Source organism: Chlorocebus sabaeus, chromosome 3 (assembly GCF_047675955.1).
Source record: "Chlorocebus sabaeus isolate Y175 chromosome 3, mChlSab1.0.hap1, whole genome shotgun sequence".
Taxonomy (NCBI): Eukaryota; Metazoa; Chordata; class Mammalia; order Primates; family Cercopithecidae; genus Chlorocebus; species Chlorocebus sabaeus.
In genome coordinates this window covers 4513966-4528935 of record NC_132906.1, presented here as the reverse complement: position 1 = coordinate 4528935, position 14970 = coordinate 4513966, and the positions used below count along the sequence as shown (strand labels likewise).

Here is a 14970-nt window from a genome sequence, read left to right as displayed (position 1 = left end):
TAATAATGTGTATTTTATTTAAAAAAAAAAACCTCCAGGCTGAGCACGGTGGCTCATGCCTGTAATCCCAACACTTTGGGAGGCCAAGGTGGGCAGATTGCTTGAGCTCACGAGTTCAAGGCCACACTGGACAACATGGCAAAACCCCATCTCTACCAAAAAACAATACAAAAATTAGTCAGGCATGGTGGCAGGTGCCTGTAGTCCCAGCTACTCAGGAGGCTTAGGTGGGAAGATCCCTTGAGCCTGGGAGGTGGAGGTTGCAGTAAGCCAAGATAGTACCACTGCACTCCAACCTGGGCAACGGAGCCAGACCTTGTCTCAAAACAAACAAACAAACAGCTCCTGTCTTAGGGCTAGCATTTGACCTTTAAACTACTTGCTGGGTCAAGGATGCTCAGGACTTCCTCACCTATCCCCTGTGTTGTCATGACAGGAAACAGATCCAGAGGTTGAACCACTGCCTCTGGCAGAGGCTGGCTAGGTGCTCATCAGAGCTGTTTTCTCCTCCTGGACACACAGCTTAACTGTACATTTCTCAGGCCTTCGTACATGGTTGGGGCTATGTGACTAGTGTTCTTCCTCTTGTCTAGCAGGGGGACGATGCCAGGGTAATATTTGTTCTTCTTTCTTACCAGCATAATTTTAAAGACATATATTGAAGATGGCAGAGTCACAATATGGAAGGAGTCAAGGTCTCTAAATGACCACATCAGTGGAACTTTCTTCCTGACTGATATTTTACTGTGATAGGGACAAGAAAGTAATCTTTGATTATGTTAAGCTTCTGAGATTTTTTTTATAGCAGTTGGTGCTATTTATGCTAATAAATTTGCTCAGATAATACCCTAATTAGTGGCAAAAATATGACTAGAAACCCATCTCCCATTTCCTTTGATGGTTAAATATAATTCCATTCAAATATAACTTTCATAATTATTACATTAGTACACTAGTTTACAAAATAGTTTACAACAATTAGGAGCATGCTTATGAATGAGTGAAAATAATGACTTAATAAATGGGAAGATAGTGACTCACCCAGAGATTGAATGCCTTTTTGTTTAAGAAAGCTGTGCAAAGCATTTGTATCAAGATTTAATATAAGTCCCAGTTCTGGTGTAAGTTTCCAGAAGCCATCCTACAAAATTAAGAAAACGAATGCAAGTTATATTATTCACATTTTATCACACAAGTTATGTAGTGGGGGAAGGAGAGAGGCAAGGGTTGAAAAACATATGTTCACTACTTGGGCAACAAGATAATTAGAAGCCCAAACCTCAGCACCACACAGTATGCCCATGTAATAAACCTGTACATGTACCTCTGCATCTAAAATAAAATTTTAACAAATTAAATGAAAAAAGAAGTTATGTGATAAATATAAGTTTCCATTAATTTAATTTCAGGCCGGGCGCGGTGGCTCAAGCCTGTAATCCCGGCACTTTGGGAGGCTGAGACGGGCGGATCACGAGGTCAGGAGATCGAGACCATCCTGGCTAACCCAGTGAAACCCCGTCTCTACTAAAAAATATAAAAAAACTAGCCAGGCGAGGTGGCGGGCGCCTGTAGTCCCAGCTACTCGGGAGGCTGAGGCAGGAGAATGGCGTAAACCTGGGAGGCGGAGCTTGCAGTGAGCTGAGATCCGGCCACTGCACTCCAGTCTGGGCGACAGAGCGAGACTCCGTCTCCAAAAAAAAAAAAAAAAAAAAAAATTTAATTTCAGTTAAAGCATTTCTGATATTTTTATTACTGTAAAATAAAGTTCTTCATACACTAGTGACATAGTATTGGTTGGCACCTCATAAATGCTATGAATACTACATATCTGCTGGCATTTATAAAAAGTGTGGGAAGAGGCTCATGTGTGGAGATTGTTTTAAGTGGTACTTTTTTTTCTTCTAGCAATGCTTTATTTCATTTTTTATTGATACATAATACTTGTACGTATTTTGGGGTACACATGAAATTTTAATATATGCATAGAATGTGAAATAGTCAGGTCAGGGTATTTAGGATTTCATCGCCTTGAACATTTATGATGTCTTTGTGTTGGCAACATTTCAAATATTTTCTTCTAGCTATTTTGACATATTCAATGTATTGTTAGCTATAGTCACCCTACTGCGTTGTCAACTAGCAATGAGCATTGAACCAGTATTTCTCAAACTTTTAAATAGCATGATTCCCTCTTTTAAAAAATCCCACTTTATTGAAATATGATTGACCTACAAAAAGTCACCAATATTTAATGTATACAACTTGATGTGTTTGGAGATAAGTACACACCCGCGAAACCATCAAACCATCACTTATCAATGCCATAAACTCAGCCACCACTTCCAGAACTTTTCTTCCACCCCTTTTGTTTTGTTTTTTTCCCTTTTGTGGAAAGAGTACTTAACATAAGATAGACCTCTTAGCAAATGTTTAAGTATACCATATCGGATTGTCAGTCATAGGCCCTGTATTGTACAGGCCTATGACCTCCAGCATGATTCCTTTTGTTTAACCTAAAAATGTACCCTGATGTAGTCTGAAATAAGAAAATGAGTTTTTTTCTAAGTATAAAATTGTTACATTAAACATGTACTTTAAAACTACCTTCCCTGCACCCCCCATCATCTGCCTGCCCCATTACATGCAGAGGAGGGTGTGCTAAGCCTGAGCTTGGGAATATTAACCTCAAAGGAGACAGAATCCAGGCCCTAGGGAAACTAACACAGGGAGCAGAAAGCAGGGTGTGGCCCTAGGCAGGTGCACAGGTTGAAGAATCTATGGCAATACCTTGAAAAATGACAGCAGTAATAGTATGTACCAACCCATAGAGAACTATTACCAAGTGCTGTTCTTTTATATGTTTAGCCACTTCCTGCGGAGTACTATTGTTGGGAAAAAGCTGAGTATTGGGAGGGAAACTGAGGCAGGGCTTGCATAATGTCCTCTGGAATGTGTCTAGACTTGCTGGCTCCTTGCTTCTAGCCTTCCTAGGCTCCTATTCCCATTATCTCAAGTAGCAGAACATGTTCCATATAAATGCTAAACCATCACAGCTGTAAATCATGTGCTTAATGCAACGTGTCCTTTCAACCTCCACATTCCCACCGCCTGTTTCTTTGTTGGATTACCAATAAATACTGTGGGCTCCCAGAGCTCGAGGCCTTCACAGCCTCCATGATAGCGATGGCCCACTGGTGTCCCACCTTTCTCTCTCAAACTTTTTCTCAATCCTTTGACTCCACCAGACTTTGTCACCCCCATGACCTGGTGTTGGGTCTGATCACCCCAACAACTATTATCACACCCACACTGGAGATGAGAACATGGTGGCACAGAAAGGTGAAGCAATTTGTCTAAAGTCACATAGCTAACCAGCAGCAGAGCCAGGAGTGGCCATGGGATCCACACTCTTGACCACCGGCAGTATGCTCGTGGCAGGCTTGTGCGTGCACTGTCTCAAGTAGGGAAACTGGGCAGCTGTCATTATCCTGTTTAAACCTCAAACCCACTCTGTGAAGTAGACACTATCATTATCTCCACTATATGGATGAGGAAACTGAGGCTCAGACAGGTTACCTGACTTGCCCCAAATCACAAAGTGGGCTGGGACTCACACTTACTTTTATGCTACATCAAGGCCTTTCCATTTCACTAAACTACTTTACATCAAAACAAATAATCGCAGGTGCAAGATTGGGTCTTAGTACCAGTGCAGAAGCCAAATCTACAGGGTGTTTATTAGCATAACAAACGGAACGATAAGCTCTAACACAATACACATGCTGAACAATAGCTGTATTCCCATGACCTTATGTGAAAATATTGAGAGTATATGTACAAGTGCTTGTGCTGTACTTCACAGTGGGAAATTTCAATGGATTACAATCCATTAGTTCTAGAATCTAGGAAATTAAGATTTCACCCCATCATCTGTTCGGGGATGTTCATGTTCATGTGAGGAATAGTAACATTCACCAGCATGAGGTTCTGGTCTAATGTTGGTAGAGAAACACCAGCCAGCATCAAGCACACTGTTTCTTTCAGCTGTCTGTTTTGTTTTGTAGCAAGAGTTCCTCAATGAAAGCAGCAGTATGACTTATACCCCAGTGCACAAGCCCCTTACTTCACTACAGACTGACGATAGACAGTTCCTTGACCGGCTGCTTTGAGTAGCACTGTTCTAAACTATGAAGCCAGCTAATCACAGATTTAAGGAGAAATAAGACACATACCTCTGTCTGTAGACTGAAGAGTTCTGTCCAAGGCACAGCATCCTGCCAGTGTTGTGTGCACACTATTTCATCCTCCTCTATTACTTCCGGAAAGCATGGGATACTGTCATCTGCTGTATCACATTTTATTTGTAAAAAGCAGCTGTCTGGAAGCACTTCTGATAGTTCATGACTTTCTGTTTCAAAACTTTGAAAACCAAAGCCAGGCAACTGACTTCCTTCGAGACTGCCTACTGATTCTTCTAGAAGACAGAGATCTACTGGGGTAGTCCAGGACTGACTGCAAAGAGTCTTAGGTAAGGCAGGGGCTATTGGCACCCTATGGTTGGCAGTCAAAGAGGCTGCGGAAGGTTGAAAATGAAAAGGAGAGGAAACAGAGGGATGATAAGACCCAAAACCTCTGATGGGATCAGGATCTGTAGGAAGAGAGAAACGAAGCTGGGGAGCATCTAGCTCAGGGAAGGTGCCAGCAGAAGGCCTGGGGGTATAGCCTCCAGGAAGTGGTGGCGGAGCAGGCTGTGTGGAGCTCAATGAGCCCTCTGAAAAAGGAAAGCCACAGAAGGGTACACAAGGTACGTTCTGGAGAGGCCCTGTGGGATGAGATGCCGACTGTGGGATCCAGTCAGCACAACTGCCAGGCACAGGGCCTTGGCTGAATAGAGATGCATCCAACTGTCTGGGAGGAGGAGCAAAACCAAAACCAGCTCCCTGACCATGGGAGGCAAAAGGCATGGAAGCAGGACTGTAAGAGCGGGCAGCCAGGGGAAGAGAGGAACCAAAGGCTGGAGCAGAAACACGAAAAAAGCTAGAAGTAGATGTTTCCAGTGGACTGACTTTCCTAAATAGTGGTTCAGTTGCTGTTGGTTGACATGACTCTGTCCGACTTAAATCCAACAGCTTTTCCACACCTTCACATTTCAAACTTGATGTAAAAGCTGGTAGTACATCTAAGCCATCCTCTTCAACATCTTCAAAAACTTTTGGCTGAGATAATTTCATTTTTCTTTTAGCCCGTTTGGATGAACGTACTTCTTGCCACTCAGAGGATGCTAAAAGAGACTGCCCAGAAGAGAGAATTATTAATGTAAGGAGAAAACACAGAATAAAAAGCACAATCAAGCAAACATTCTTCCTAGCACTTGACTTCCCACCCACCAGGCAGTTGCTCATCCAGAATCAGGATCATCGATGTGAGCTGGGATGTTGAAAATAACACCAGTGCTGGGTGCGGCGGCTCACGCCTGTAATCTCAGCACTTTGGGAGGCCAAGGAGGAAGGATCGCTTGAGGCTAGGAGTTTGAGGACAGCGTAGGCGACATAGTGAGGCTCCATCTTTACAAAAAATAAAAAATTAGCCAGGTGTCGTGGCTCACACCTATAGTCCCAGCCATCTGGGAGGCTGAGGCAGGAGGAGTGCTTAAGCCTGGGAAGCTGAGGCAGCTATGAGGGCAGATTTGTACCACTGCTCTCCAGCCTGGGTGAGAGGGCAGCACTCTGTCTCAAAAAAGAAAGAGAGAGAGAGAGAGAGAGAAAGTAATGTCATCAGAGACATTCAAGATCATTTTAGTACAAGGCCCTCTTTTTCTAGACGTGGAAGCTGAGACCTGGAGAGAATATCAGCAATCAATATATTGAAAGACTTCTCTCGCAGTTCTTAGAATTGTGGAATTTTAAACACCCCTCATTTTACACAGGAGCGAACGGCGGAGCACAGAAGTGGCTTGCCCAAGATTTTACAATGAGCAGTATCACAGTGTGTAAGTTAGGCCTCAAACGAGACAGTCATTTGAAGTAAATTATTCCGGTCTTTTACACTGCTTTACAGCAATATTAAGAAAATGAGAAAATGGAAGAACGTTCTCAAAAGCTTTATTTAGTTTTGAGACAGAGTCTTGCTCTGTTGCCTGGGGCTGGAGTGCAATGACGCAATCACAATCACTATAGCCTTGAACTCCTGGGTTCAAGCGATCCTGTTGCCTCAGCCTCCCCAGTAGCTGGGACTATGAGCATATGCCACCACGCCCGGCTAATTTTTAAATTATTCTTTTGTAGAGATGTGGTGTCATTATGTTGACCAGGCTGGTTTTGAACTCCTGGGCTCAAGTGATCGTCTCAGCCTGGCCCCTCAAAGTGCTAGGATTACAGGCATGAGACACTGTGTCCAGCCAAAAGCTTTAAAGTAATTAAATGAACATATAATTATACCAGAATATGAACAATATGTATGTAAAACAAATTTTGAGGGATGCTGTATTACTATTATTGTTTCAATCTAAATGTAAAGAGTGTTCCTTTAAAAGTTGCATGTATAAAATCCATCTTTTTTTTTTTTCTTTTTTTTTTTTTTTGAGACAGAGTCTCACTCTGTCGCCCAGGCTGGAGTGCAGTGACCGGATCTCAGCTCACTGCAAGCTCCACCCCCCGGGTTTACGCCATTCTTTTGCCTCAGCCTCCCGAGTAGCTGGGACTACAGGTGCCCGCCACCTCGTCCGGCTAGTTTTTTGTATTTTTTAGTAGAAACAGGGTTTCACCGTGTTAGCCAGGATGGTCTCAATCTCCTGACCTCGTGATCTGCCCGTCTTGGCCTCCCAAAGTGCTGGGATTACAGGCTTGAGCCACAATGCCCGGTCTTAAAATCCAGTTTTTTATGGATGACAAGTCCTTGATATTTTTGAAATAATTAGCCTGTAATTTTACCTGTGAATATGAACTATTTAAAAAAGGAATAGTCCTTTCCCAACTCAGTCAAATTTCAAGTATACATCTGAATAATTAATATTATAGAACATATGAAAAGATGTATTTAAAAATAATGCTAACCAGAGGTTAAATTTTTAAAAATTAGAGAAGCAAACTGGAAAAGACCAATAGTGATAGACTAGAACTATCAGATATTAAAGTCTCTTATAAAATTACAATAATTATAGTAGATGAATCAAGGAACAGAGTAGGCAAGTCCAGCAATAGCTCCTAAAACTGAGAATTACTACATTATGATGGTGGCATTTCAAGTCAACAGGAGGAAAAGGAGTAGCCATCTAGAAAAGAAAAACGTTGGTTCCATATCTCTTATCCTATGCCAGGATAAATTTCAATCGGATGAAAAATTAAATGTAAACATGAAAACATAAAACTATTTAAAGAAATAGTGGGAAAAATTTTTAAAGTATAATCTCTGACTAGGAAAGGTATTTCTAAGCATGATGAAAAGCAAAACAACACTAAACAAAAAGAAGAAACACAAAGATTAAAAATTTGACAGCATTAAAAAATCTGCATGACAAAAAGACAATAAGCAACATCAAAATAACACGTGGAAAACTAGGAAACACATTTTCACAACTCATAGCACAAAGGGCTAATTTCCCTTAACAGAAAGCTTTCCTACGATAAATAAGAAAATGACTAAAATCTCAATACAAAGATAAAAGACATGAACAGATAACACACAGGAAGGGACACATAGGGCTGTAAGAATATAAAACATGCTCCTCTTCATTCATAAAGAAACAAAAACTTACAAGTCACCAACCAACAAGTTTCACCTGTAAGATTTGCAAAGATCAAAAATTTGATTAAGTCAGGTATTGTGGAACATCCCAGCTGCTCAGCTACTCAGCAGGCTGAGGTGAGAGGATCGCTGGAGGCCAGGAGTTCAAAGCTGTAGTGCTCTGTGATACAGCCTGTGAATAGTCACTGTACCCCAGCCTGCGTGACAGAGCAAGACTCCATCTCAAAAAAAAAAAAAAAAAAAAATCCTACTGAGAAATATGGGTTATTTTTGTTTAATTTTATAAAATTGCTTCTTGGATAGTATTTTGTATTTTTTAGTAGAGACAGGGTTTCACCATGTTGGCCAGGCTGGTCTTGAACTCCTGACCTTGGGTGATCCACCCACCTTGGCCTCCCAAAGTATAGGGATTACAGGTGTGAGCCACCGTGGCTGGCCTCATTATGATTCTCCTATTGGCCAAAATCACTCACTTGCTTCCTCTTTCCCTTCCCCACCTTGATCACCTAAGGTGTGGCCCCCAACCTTTATGGCAGCAGGGACTGGTTTCATGGAAGGCAATTTTTCCATGGACAGGGGTGGGGCAGATGGTTTTGGGATGAAACGATTCCACCTCAGATCATCAGGCATTAGATTCTCAGAAGGAGCACCTAGACCCCTCCATGCGCAGTTCACAACAGGGTTCGGGGCTCCCATGAGAATCTACTGCCACTGCTGACATGACAGGAGGCGCAGCTCAGGTGGTAATGCTCGCTCACCGCCCCTCACCTCCTGCTGTGCAGCCCAGTTCCTCACAGGCCACGGACTGGGGGTTGGAGACCCCTGATTTAAGGAACAGCATGGGCTCTGGACCCTCCGCTTCAGTGCCTTCAATTTCTTGCTAAGAGTTATAGCATTTAATTTTATAAATGATTTACTTTAAAAACTTGGATTAGGAGCTAGGTTTTTAAAATCTCTGCCTCTTGCGTCTTCTCAATGTGCTTTCATGAGCGGGAGGGAACAAAGTGGACTTGGGGTTGGTGTAGAAGACACTGAGCCTAAGCCCAGGGGTAGCTGTGGGAGGACACAAGCACCCAGCACAGAGTGCTGTTCTTGCTGAGCGCGTCCCAGCAGAAACGGTGTTGCACTCCCTGGAAGGTCTTATTTCACAATGAAGACGTATCAAATAAGGAAATGCCCCAAGTTTCAGTGAGTCGGGAAGGACCAAACAGACCCGGTTGTCCCGGGCTCTCTTGTGGCTGGCTTCTGTTAGTGAATTCGGTGGAATGACTCCATGCGGAATGCTGCAGGTGCCACATTTTGGTAAAACAGATACCGAGGGAGAGTAACAGAGGCTTGACATTTTTGCTAAATTAGATGGTCCATTCAAGAAAATTATTGCAGCTAATATAAATTTTCAAGTAATCAAGCTAATGGATAATATTTTTCATCTGGTATGTTTGGATCTGGAAGTATTAAGATCCAAAGTATTTGCAAATATACTATGAAATAATTTATCACCACACTGTATTAAAACGTAAATTAATGTAGAACCAAATAACTCCAAACAGTCCAGGCATGGTGGCTCACTCCTGTAATCCCAGCTACTTGGGAGTCTGAGGTAGGAGGATCTCTAGAGCCCAGGAGGTCGAGGCTGTGGTGAACTATGATCGTGCTGCTGCACTCCAGCCTGGGCAACAGAGTGAGACCCTGTCTCAAAAAAAAAAAAAATCTATAAACAACACATGTGCACTATGAGAAAATTAGAAAATACAAGCAGACACAAGTAGACAGACACAAAGAAGAAAATAAACACCATACAGAATGTTATATCTGATCTCTGGCATACATCCCTTCGGACCTTTGCTGTGAACAAAGTACTTATGTGTGTGGCAGAGTGTAGGGGCATATCTCTTACTCTGTTAATTTAATTTTTATTGTGGGAAAAATGTATATAACAACGTTTGCTATTTTAGTCATTTTAGAGTTTAGTGGAACGAAGCACATTCACACTATTGTGCAACCATGACCATCTCCATTTTCAGAGCTTCTTCTGGGTGTGTGTTTTTGAAACACATATAAGGTAAGTATATATTTTCCAGGGCCCATTTTAATAGTGAGTCTGTCTTGTTTCAAGGACAAACAGTTGATTCTTAATTATACATTAGATTTTTTTTTTCCAAAACAATGCACTCCAAGGGCCCCTTGTGCCGTCACAGAGAGGCCACAGGTCACAGCCCCTCAGCTTGGTCCCTCGCTTTCCTTCAAGCAGCCCTGAGCCCCGCTCTCCGGCTGACCTGGAAGTCTGAACCAGCGTGGGAGCCCACAATATTGCCAACATCTGCCCTGCCTGTGGGTGAGCCTGCAGGGCTGCCTAAGCCTGGCTGAATGTACCTCCAACTTCTCCTGATTCCCCAAACTCTTTGCTTGTGTTGGCTTAAAGTATTATTTTTCTTTCATGGGCAATCCATGCCCATGGTTCGAAATTCAAAATATACAAAAGGGTGCACTGTAAGAAAGCAAGGCCGGGGGCGGTGGCTCACGCCTGAAGTCCCAGCACTTTGGGAGGCCAAGGCAGGTGGATCAGGAGTTCGAGACTAGCCTGGCCAACATGGTGAAACCCCATCTCTACTAAAAATACAAAAATAAGGTGAGTGTGGTGGCACACACCTGTAATCTCAGCAACTCAGGAGACTCAGGTACGAGAATTGCTTGAACCCAGGAGGCGGAGGTTGCAGTGAGCCGAGATCATGCCACTGCACTCAAGCCTGGGCGACAGAGCGACACTCCATCTCAAAAAAAATAATAATAAAAAAAAAAAAAGCAAGTATCCCTGCAAACCCAAGGCCACTTGTCAGCCTTCTGCCCCACCTGTTTGGGCAACGGTGCCCATTTCAGACGCCTTGGCGAATAATAAGTACAGCTAATATTTATCGAATATCTGCCACAAGCTAGACGTGTGTTGTAATGGTCTTAGAACTCTTCATAACCACCTAAGGTGGATTTTATCGCTCTCCCCACTAGTGCATTAGGACTGGAGCACAGGGAAGGTCAAGTCCCACAGAGTGAAGTGCGGGCTGGGGTTCAGACCTGAACAGTTGGCCATAGTGCCTGTGATCTTAACCACTATATTTTACTGCCTTTCAATCATCTACTTTTTGTGATCTTTGCTAACCTGACACAGTTAAAAAATAAAAAGGAATCTCATGGCAGTTTACATTTTAACTTCTTTTAGCAACAAGATTGCACATCTTTCATGTATTATTTTCTTATTTATGATCAAATCCTTGCTCTGTCACCCAGGCTGGAGTGTAGGGGTGCCATTTTGGCTCACTGCAACCTCTGCCTCCTGGGTTCAAGCATCCTCCCGCCACAGCCTCTTGAGTAGCTGGGATTACAGGCATGCACCACCAAGCCCAGCTAATTTTTGTTATTTTTTTTGTAGCGACAGGGTTTCACCATGTTGCCCAGGCTGGTCTTGAACTTCTGGGCTCAAGATATCTGCTACCTTGGCCTCCCAAAGTGCTAGAATTAAAAGTGTGAGCCACTGCGCTTGCCCTAAGAAACTTTTTGTAGAGATGAGGTCTCCCTTTGTTGCCCAGGCTGGTCTCAGACTCCTGGGCTGAAGTGATTTTTCCCACCTCAGCTTCCCAAAGTGCTGGGATTACAGGCATGAACCACGGTGCCTGACCAGATTTTCAATTTTTAAATTTTGGAAATTTTAGTTTTTTTAACCTAGAGACCTAAGAGTGTTGTCAGCACTGTTTTGTTCCTTTGCTTTTGAATTTGTCTTCCAATTTTTATTTAAGCCGCATTTTTCAATTTCTATTATATTTCTGGTTATAAGGGCCACAGTATAAAGCACTATAAACTTTAAGAAATATTGGTGGTGAATTTAGATTATTAGATAGCACTTTATGGATAATTTCATGACAAACCTATTACACTACCTAAATGACTTTAGCTTCCCGGCTGACAATCTATTTGCCCATGATAGAAGCGCAACCACAGGTGTTCTCTTTTTGTACTACACAGCTCCATTAATATGCCGTGAAGTCTCTGTCTACACAGCTCCATTCATACGCCCTGAAGTCTCTGTCTACACAGCTCCATTCATACATTGTGAAGTCTGTCTACACAGTTCCATTCATACATTGTGAAGTCTCTGTCTACACAGCTCCATTCATACATTGTGAAGTCTCTGTCTATACAGCTCCATTCATACATTGTGAAGTCTCTGTCTACACAGCTCCATTCATACGCCGTGAAGTCTCTGTCTACACAGCTCCATTCATACATTGTGAAGTCTCTGTCTACACAGCTCCATTCATACGCCGTGAAGTCTCTGTCTACACAGCTCCATTCATACATTGTGAAGTCTCTGTCTACACAGCTCCATTCATACGCCGTGAAGTCTCTGTCTACACAGCTCCATTCATACATTGTGAAGTCTCTGTAATGCAACATGATGTCATTCAACATTTTATAAATGCGTGAATATTTTCCATCATCAGGGATACAACAACTTCTTCATGTACAGGTATTAAGGGAGCTATTTTAGCAAAGGGTTCCCTTCATCTTCGTGAACAAACAAAAGCACAATATCAACTTATTTGGTGATCAGCATTTACCTGGTTCGTGACGGCTTCTTGGGGCTCCCCCTGCCAGCTCATGTAGGGCAGGAAGTCTACATCTTCTTTGGCAATAAGTTCAGAAACTTTTGGAATATCAGGAAAAGGCGACTCTTTCTCATCCTACATTGAATCACAAATAGATTAAATCAAACAGACGTTAACCAATTAAATGATGATGACACACTCTAAAGCCTGTGGGTGTTGGTGTGGGATACGCTGGTGTGTGGGACTGGGGCGTGTGCCATGCGCCACAAGCGTGAGGGAAAGTGGGGAGCTGGAGTGGCTTTCCTCTCCACGGAGCGCTGGCAGGTGCTGGCCACTGTGCTGGGCACGTCAGGTGAATTTTTCCTTAAACTTATGAAGGGGGAAGGGGCTCTTATGGAACCCAGGCCTTTTCTATTTTTTGAGGGTCTTGGATTAATAAAAGATGATCAGTGCCAAAACTGTAACAAAATTATAGTATATCTAAAAAATACACATTTGCTAACTATTAATGATTATAACATTAAAAATGATAACATACTCAAGTCATTTAGAAAGATCACCCTAAGTCCCAACACCGAAGCCCCCCATGACTGGGAGGCTGGGACTCGTCGGGTCTGCTGGCCTGTCTGCAACCCACGCTTCACAGGCCCAGGGCGTGGGGGTCGTCATTCACCATCAAAGCAAGGGTAACTCTCTTAATGTGAAAATATAAATAAAATAATTTAATCTCGAATTAACAATAATACATACCCTTTTCTCAACTGCCACAAAACTTGTAAATTGTGTTATGAGAGAGTTTTCTTTACTGAGTTTAATAATCAGAGATTTCAAGGTTTGTTTCTTCATCTAGGATAGAATAAAACATAAGTCATGTCCTGTTTTGTTTCTATTTAGCTATGTCAATAAATCATCTTAAGATTCATATATTTCAGACTGAATATTGAATTGCAGGTCCCATCTCAATCGGTGGCTCAATATTTCCTTTAAAATGAGATGCACCGACTTAGTCATAGAAACTGTCACTCTCCATTATTCAGCTCCCTGTAGTTCACAGAGCGCTCTCGCGGGCCGTGGCCTTCCTCATTCTTTCACCGTCTATGGCTCCCAATTTAAAGCTGAGGAATTGGAAAGACGCAATGACTTGTTCAGGATAAAGGAGCCTTAAACAAAACAGCACACAGAGGCTGCCAAGCCAGGGGCATCTGAGGGGAATAGGGAGACCACCAGGTGACTGTCTGTCACTAGAACTGACTGTGGGGGTCTCCAAGGCCTGCTGTCACGCTGGCACCTTCTTGTGGGGATGGCGTTGAGGACTAACGCGTGCAGCCTTGTTGAAGATCTCATCCCTGAGAGACCAGCGGGCAGTCCCGGTTGAAAATCTCATCCCTGAGAGAACAGCGGGCGGTCCCGGAGGCCTGCCTGAGGGCCCCTGTGCTGAGGCTCTGGTCTGCACAGCACGGGGGGGTCGGGTGGACTTTGGCAGGTCACTCAGCATTTCACACGCAGGCCTCTCCTAAGACGGGAACACTAACGCTACCACACGAGAGATCTGAGGTGACGTCCACTACAGGCGCTCAGCGAATGTTCTCTGAGCCCTCCTCGGACTTTTTCTGATGAGTAAAACATGACAGAATTTTCCGGAAACCACTGACATCCACTCTTCTGTTAATTCATTCAACAAACATTTACCACACACCCCACATCCCGGGCACAGTGTCACAGATACGGTGATGAATGCCATGACGCCACAGTCTGCACTCAGCTGACCTCACTTTCCATTTCCACAGATACATCAATGTAAGAATGCTCAAGAAGAATGTCTTAATAGTTTTTACAATGGAAAGAACAAACCTCATGACTGGTTTCATTTTCGTGAAGAATGCCATCTTCGTAATCTCTGATTAGAGCTCGGGCTGCCAGCTTGTGGATCATCTGTGTTTAAGCAGCAAAGGCAAAAAAAAAAAAAAAAAAAAAAGATTCATATAGCTTCTAATAGAAGACTTGCAAAGAACATCATTTTAAAAATTGAGGTATAACCTGCATACAGTAAAATGCACTCCTTTTAAATATACAGTTTGATGAGTCTTAAGGGATGTATACAGTTGTGTGACCACTGTTGGAGTGAAGGCCCAGAACATTCTCTTTACCCTGAAAAGTTCCTGTGTGCCCCTGTGTAGCTTCCTCCAGCCCTGGCAGCTCCTCATCTCTTTTCTGTCCCTAGAGTTTTGCTTTTTCTATAAAAGGCCATTTTGCTGATTCATTTTATTTAAAAAATTCGAAACTTCTTTTCTACCATAGGAAGAACCGCCTTGGTGCTGGGATGCCCATTCATGAACATGGTCTGCACTCTGCGGGTGAGGACTGCACCACCAGGTGCTTCCTCTCCAACAACTGAGAGACGGAACTTTCCTTAATTCCAACTCTTGTAATTTTGTCATTGATAAGGCTGCTTCTCACAGAGGAAGAACAACTTGCTGTGCCTTTATGGAAAACGACCTCTTCCCAGGTAAAATTATTTTACCTTCTTTCCCCCTTAGATCTAACTTCTAAAAATACTCTTTTAATTTATTCTCCCTTATTGTTACCCACAAAAATCTAATTTTTAAAGCAATACTGAGCTTAAGTTCTA

The 14970-nt window shown here is 42.9% G+C and overlaps 1 protein-coding gene across 1 annotated transcript in view; it reads right to left on the bottom strand.

Moving 5' to 3' along the window:
- Positions 1 to 14970, bottom strand: part of PARP4 (poly(ADP-ribose) polymerase family member 4) — a 95932-nt gene that overhangs the window by 9150 nt on the left and 71812 nt on the right. The window contains exons 28-32 of the mRNA XM_008021753.3: positions 14193 to 14273; positions 13092 to 13187; positions 12354 to 12476; positions 4233 to 5291; positions 1042 to 1141 (exon numbers count right to left, since the gene is read on the bottom strand). Coding sequence (XP_008019944.3) covers positions 1042 to 1141; positions 4233 to 5291; positions 12354 to 12476; positions 13092 to 13187; positions 14193 to 14273 — 1459 coding nt within the window. The remainder of the gene's footprint in view (positions 1 to 1041; positions 1142 to 4232; positions 5292 to 12353; positions 12477 to 13091; positions 13188 to 14192; positions 14274 to 14970) is intronic.